Consider the following 7104-nt stretch of genomic DNA (forward strand, 5'->3'; position numbering starts at 1 on the left):
CCATACTCAACTCTGCCCCCTGACTCCCTTTAATTGTTGGGATATTACTCATGTCTTCCACTGTGAAGACTGACGCAAAGTACTTATTAAGTTCTCCTGCTATTTCCTTACCTCCCATCACTAGGCTTCCAGCATCAGTTTGAAGTGGCCCAATGTCTACGCTTGCCTGTATTGAAAGAAACTTTTACTATCATTTCTAATATTACTGGCTAGCCTACCTTCATACTTGATCCTCTCCTTCCTTATTTCTCTCTTTGTTATCCTCTGTTTGTTTTTGTAGCCTTCCCAATCTCCTGATTTCACAGTGCTCTTGGCCATTTTATAGGCTCTCTTTTTCTTTCATAGATTTCCTGACTTCCTTTGTCGGCATGGCTGTCTAATCCCTCCCCGGATAATCTTTCTCTTCTTGGGGATGAACCTCTGTACAGTGTCCTCAATTTTACCCACAAACTCCTGCCATTTTTGCTCTCCTGTCTTCCCTGCTAGGCTCTGCTTCCAGTCTATTTTCGTCAGTTCCTCTCTCATGCCCTCATAATTACCTTTATTTAACTGTAACACCATTACATCCGATTTTGCCTTCTCTCTTTCAAACTGCATACTGAACTCTACCATATTATGGTCGCTGCTTCCTAAGTGTTCCCTTACTTTAAGATATTTAATAAACTCTGGTTCATTACATGGCACTAGGTCCAGAATAGCCTGCTCCCTTGTGGGCTCCATGACAAGCTGTTCCAAAAAGCCATCCTGTAAGCATTCCATGAATTCCCTTTCTTTGGATCCACTGCAATGTAATTGCACTGCTGCTGTTGATGGCCCATGGAAACCGGTCTTGACTGTTAGATTGTTCAAAATATATCCCATTTATCATGGTGATAGAAGCCACACAACATAGATGGTGTCATTTTCAATATGAAAATGGATTTGGTCTTCTGAATAACTGTGATAATTTCAGGAGAGTGACCATCATGGACAGATACGTCTACAACAGGTAGATCGTTCAGAATGAAGTAGAGTATGTTTTCTCTTGTTTCTTTCACAATCTGCCACAGATTTTGTCTGCAGCTATGTCCTTCAGGGCCCAGTCAGTAGTGGTGCTACTAAGCTGATTTTAATGATGACATGTTAAGTCTGAGCACGTTCTATGCCTGAGCCACCCTTGGTGCTTCCTCCAAATGGTGTTCAACATGGACTCAGAGGCAGTAGATGGTAATTCTTCCCCATTATTGACCTGGTATTTTACGACTTTTGAGTGCAGAGTCTCTCCTGTCCGTGTGCCATTATGCTACCACCTTTGCTTAGTCTCTCGTATTGTTGGGGTAGGAAAGGACAGGATTGTCTTGGTGGCGGGAATATTTGTCCAGGATTCCTGTGTCATTATCGTGATGCTTAAATGGTTCACCAATGACTTTCTCTCCCATATAATTGCCTGCCCATGAATGATGGGTTAATAACAATTGTCTTTAGTATTGCAGCAGTTTAATTACTGTGGCAATTCAGATTTGTGAGCTGCTGTTAAGACCAGATGATCAGCACTATTCTTCACCTTGATTGAATTTTGTTTCTTCGTTTCTTCAGTTTGTAGGAAGTATTTGAACAATTATCCTGATGACCACAGCCTTCTGTGGGAGGTTGAAGGTGTTGGTCACCCTTTCCAGCGAGTTCGTATTGCAGACAGACTGCTGACACAGATTGCCCCTGTGAAAGGTAATACACGACACTGACTGAACCTGCCGAGGCTTCTCGTGTTACCTACCTGACCCCCCATGACTGTTATCTCTCTTTCCCATTCTCCCCAGCTTAATGCTAAATGAATTTACCTATTTAAGTAAAAAGTTATTCTTTTGCAAACATATTAGACATTTTGTATGGAAGGTTGATCTCTGCAACTTGTCCTGTCCACTTCAGTTCCGATAGATATTGAATAAAGTACACAACTCATAAAGTCAGAGTCATACAGCATGGAAACAGGCCCTCCAGCCAACTAGGTTTCCTAAATGGAATTAGTCACATTGTCTGCATTTGGCCCATATCCTTCTAAACATTGCTTATTCATCTGCCTAAGTGTCTTTTGAATTCAAAGTTTGTGCGAAGATTTGTAGCTCGGGTGCTCGTTGTTGTGGTTCTGTTCACCGAGCTGGAAGTTTTTGTTGCAAACGTTTCGTCCCCTGGCTAGGCGACATCATCAGTGCTTGAATGTTGTAATTGTACTCACCTCTACCACTGCCTCCTGGTAACTCATTCTATATACACACCACTCTCTGTGTGAAAAAGTTGCTCCTCAGATCCCTTTTAAATCTTTCACCCCACCTCACCTTAAACCTATGACCTCTATGGGAGTCCAGAACTCCAGAATAATCTGGGTAAAAGACCCTTGCGATTCATCTTATCTATGCCTCTCATGATTTTGTTAACCTCTGAGGTCACCCCTCAGCCTCCAGGGAGAAAAAGTTTGAACCTAATCATTTCTCATTATAACTCAAACCTTCCAGTTTCAGTAACGTCCTTGTAAATCTTTTTTTTTTGCACCAGTTCCAATTTAATAACATTCTTTCTATAGTGGTGCGATCAGAATTGTATGTAGCATTCCAAATGTGTCCTCACCAATGTATGGTACAGCTGCAACATGACATCCCAACTCCTGTCCTCTCTGCACACCATGGACTGCTTTAAATCCAGGTGTCCGAAATCTTGCTGACTGTGGAGCCAGTGAGAGCCCCTTTCTTTTGTGGAAAGCCCACCATATTAATGTCAGTCAGACACTTAAATGACCAATGGTGAAGTTCTTCCCTAACAAAGAACTCAGTGTAGGTTTTGCTCTGAGAACTCCCAGCCAATCTGGGGGGCTAGCAGTCCTTGATTACAGACCACTCCAGCACTAGAATGATGGTGCCTGTGAGCAATGCACCCCACCAGGAGCTCAGCATCAGAAAGACACCTGGGGCACATGTCAGTGAGAGCTGACTGAGATCGAAGCATGGGGCCTATGGGTAAGGGGTTTGGAGGGAAAAGCTGGGAGAAGGGATGGGACGGAGGGGGAGTATGTGACTTTCAGCAGATATTCCCACCCCTCCTGAGGGTTAGCTCCTTGGTCAGACACTGAATGCCCACCCGTGAGGAGATATTTTGCCAGGTTTGCCCTGCCAACAACTGCCCTGCTGTTTGAGTCCTGATGGATGAGGTATTGAAGTGGGCAGGTAAGCAGACCAGGAGTCTTCCCACCCCCCAGACTTGATCAAGGCAGTGGTGAGCCTTTTTCTAATGTTGAAGTGCAACTAGGCAAATTGTCTTGCCTACTCCAAAAATTTGGGTTTAAGTATTTTTTTAGAAAACGTCCAAATATTTTTTAGTCGTACATGACACAATTACAAGTCAGTGAATCTAGCATTCCGAGGAAACATGACCATTCATACCCCTGAGTTATGATATTAATAGCTGACTGGATGGCAGCACCAATGTACTGAATCTTAGTATCGGTGATCTGCTGCTACCACAATCTAGTGAAACCGGGACTATCTGTCTGTTTGTTTCTTCTTGTTGTATCAGTGCTGATTTTCTGAGGAGAATCTTGTTATTCTAGTATTTTTGTGTTATACCCAAGGTATAGATATCTCTCATACTGATGAACATGGACCAGTCAAAGAAGAATCTTCATCCCTGGACTTGACTGAGAGTGGAACAGCAAAGCAACTGACAAACAAAGTGGAGAAGCAGCCACATATGACCGAGCTGCCTGTAGGTCCTATCGTACAGAGCTCCTCTTCATAAAGAATGACTAACACAAGGAAGAGACTGAGAGGTTCTAGAACAATGGGAATGGATGGAAATGGTGGCAAGCTGCTGTCATCACCACTCTGTAGCTCGAAGTGAACCCACTGGCTTACTCAGACATTCCCAGAGATTGTTTCATGAATTGGGCCATGTATTTGGCTCTGGTTGTATTCCTCTCAGCCAGCTCTCTAAACCAGGCAGGCATTGGGTGCCTGACAAACAGCACAGTGTTTGTTCATCACGCTCCCTCGGTGGAACTTGCTGCTATGTCTCTTGGTTGTACAATGGGAAGGCTGTCCATGGGATTTCTCATTGGGTGGAACGGGAACAGGATCCTGCCTATTACCCTAACATGATTTAGTGTTGTTCTGACCACTATTCAGTGAATGGATTAAATCTTTGTTCCTGTATTTGTTGTTATGTAATTCCCATGAAGAAATGTTCATTTGAGCATTTTCTTTTTTCTACCTAAAAACATAATTTATTTTTAAAAGGTATACAACTGACTAAAGTTCAAACTAACTTCTCAAAAAAAAACCAAATTAATCATCTAAGGAAAAAAAATGTGTATATGAAAAGTAAAAGCAGAATATTATGCCAATATACTATAGCATCATAGAATCCGTGCCATGTGGAAAGAGGCTATTCGGCCCATTGAGTCTGCACCGACCCTCCGAACTGAGTCCCACCCAGACTCAGTCCACCATATCCCCATATTTACCATGTATAATTCACCTAGCCTACATATCCCTTAACCTTATGGGCAGTTTAGCACAGCCAATCCACCTAACCTGCACATCTTTGGACTGAGAGGGGAAAGTGGAGCACCTAGAGGAAACTATCGCAGACACTGGGAGAATGTGCAAACTCCACGCAGATAGTCGCCCGAGGCTGGAAGCAAATCTGGGTCCCTGGCACTGTGAAGTGCTAACCACAGCCAGTGTGCGGCCCAAGGTTACTCGGCCACCACCTCCCCACATCGATCACCATTTTATGAAATGGGCAAACAGCAAATTTAGGATTCAAATGATGCAAAAATCTCATGCCATGGCATTAATAATTGGGTAACTGTATTAATTTTAAATGAACATTAAATTTGCCCTCAGAAGCTGAAGAGCATCATCTTGTGCCCTCCTTGTGGTGTGTTTGATAGTAGTAGGGGCGTCTAATGGTAGGTGACAGAAGGGTCCCCTTCCCAATCTCCTCTCCAAATATTTTTGTGGCAGGAAGCTGCATGGACAGCCAACCAACCAGCAGTGAGTAGGGGGCTTGCCACACCAGTAGCTCAGTGAACAAACCCTGTGCTGTTGGCTTATGGGCTCCTGAGGGTGGCTGTTGTTGTCTGATTAAAAGACCTGGTTGAGGGAAGGATAGCAGGAGCCAAGTCCGTGGCATGACACATGGCTCAGTTGCATGAGGTGAGGAGATGGAATGACAGCACGGAGGGTTGGAGAGCAACATTGATGGGAGAGTTCTTTCATAATGGGAATTGATGGATGTTCCTGCGGCTGCGTGCTTGACATCGTGATTGTATGTTGCCTATTAACAAAGTGCTGCAGAAACTCAGCAGGTCTGGCAGCATCTGTGGAGAGAGAAACAGAGTTAATGTTCTGAGTCTGATAGGACTACTTCAGAGTTCTGAAGAAACTTCTTTGAGAAAGGGATGTGGAAGATCTATCAGAAAGAGATTGTAGAGACTGCATGGAGTGTACTTGGAGGAAGGGTTTTTAAGGTTACCGGGAAAGAATCCATCTGAATTAGAAATTTAGTGATGTAAAGGATCTGAGGTAAGGGAGAATGATTTTTATTTTGGAGGGTTGTGAACCTTTGAAATTCTTTGCTACGGAGGGTAGTTGAAGCTCAGTCTTTGAGTATGTTCAAGGGGAGATAGGTAGGTTTCTGTCGTAGACGGGGTTATGAGAGTGGGGTGAGAGAAAGGCATTGCAGTGTTCAGTTAGCCATGTGATATTGAATGGAGGGGCAGGCTTGATGGGCAGAATGGCTTACACCTGTCCCTACGTTCCTGTGATCTGATTGGTCTGGCAGGGATAGGAATGATCTAATTGGTCTGGAAGGGATAGGATTTTATTTTCTGTTCGAAGCTATTCTGACAGAAGGGTGTTATTTTTCTGTTTTTAGTGAGATGACAAAAAAAAGGAAATGCTGAAATTCTGAAAATTACTAGACTGTGAGTAAGGTTGATGTTGTAACATTATGATCTCTTTCAGACTGAATTACTTGTTCGCCAAGCATTGCCAGGTGCTTCTTCAATCCTTTCCGAAGGTGAGAATTGCAAATTGTTACAAACTATGGGAAGTTGGATATCCCTCAGTATTTTGTTGTGCTCTTTTTAGTGAAATGAACAATGTATGGCAGAGTTTATTCTATCTCCATAATTGGGGTTTGTTAGCTCAGTAGGCTGGATTGCTTGTTTGTGATGTACAGCGATTAGGAGAAAGTGAGGACTGCAGATCAAGTGTGGCGATGGAGAAGCACAGCAAGTTAGGCAACGTCCGAGGAGCAGGAGAGTCAATGTTTCGGGCATAAGCCTTTCGTCAGCAATGTGATGCCAACAGTGCAGGTTCAATTCCCAGAGCACTGCCTGAGGTCACCATGAAGAACCACCCTTGCCTGATGCATAGTGACCCTCACATTAAACAGCCATCTCTCTCTCTCTCTCTCTCTCGCTCTCTCTCTCTCTCTCTCTCTCTCTCTCCCCGTTATGAGAGAGTAGCTGTATGGTCCCTTGGGATTTTGGCTACTTTCACCTATTTCCATAAAGACCAAGAATATTTTATTTTAGAAAAAGTACTTCCCTGTGACTGGGGGAAAGAATTGCCCAACAAAGTTTAATATTTTATGACTTAACTGTATTTATCTTGTCACAGTAATCAGAATCTCTGCATTATTTAATAGCTAGCTAATATACCTTAGAGACTATAGAAAGGTATTTCCTCCATAACTAACTCAACCAAAAAGACTTTATGATCCATTAATATGTCAAACTGCACTATCCGTACGTATGTAGTCTTAATCTCAAGTCCCACACTCCTCCAAACTTTTCAACAGCCTTCTTTCTCAGAGCAAGCCTTTCAATGACCTTTGAGGAAAAAGTGAGGTCTGCAGATGCTGGAGATCAGAGCTGGAAATGTGTTGCTGGAAAAGCGCAGCAGGTCAGGCAGCATCCAGGGAACAGGAGAATCGACGTTTCGGGCATAAGCCCTTCTTCAGGAATGAGGAAAGTTGGATTCCTGAAGAAGGGCTTATGCCCGAAACGTCGATTCTCCTGTTCCCTGGATGCTGCCTGACCTGCTGCGCTTTTCCAGCAACACATTT

At 43.5% G+C, this 7104-nt stretch overlaps 1 protein-coding gene across 3 annotated transcripts in view; it reads left to right on the forward strand.

The window, feature by feature from the left end:
- The window catches only part of LOC122558645 (soluble lamin-associated protein of 75 kDa-like), a 108859-nt gene that overhangs the window by 65932 nt on the left and 35823 nt on the right, over nucleotides 1–7104 (forward strand). For all 3 annotated transcript variants that reach the window (XM_043707446.1, XM_043707458.1, XM_043707454.1), the window contains exons 7-9: nucleotides 1576–1704; nucleotides 3599–3732; nucleotides 5997–6051. In XM_043707446.1, the coding sequence (XP_043563381.1) occupies nucleotides 1576–1704; nucleotides 3599–3732; nucleotides 5997–6051 (318 nt within the window). The remainder of the gene's footprint in view (nucleotides 1–1575; nucleotides 1705–3598; nucleotides 3733–5996; nucleotides 6052–7104) is intronic.

The sequence above is a fragment of the Chiloscyllium plagiosum genome, chromosome 2, assembly GCF_004010195.1.
Source record: "Chiloscyllium plagiosum isolate BGI_BamShark_2017 chromosome 2, ASM401019v2, whole genome shotgun sequence".
Taxonomy (NCBI): Eukaryota; Metazoa; Chordata; class Chondrichthyes; order Orectolobiformes; family Hemiscylliidae; genus Chiloscyllium; species Chiloscyllium plagiosum.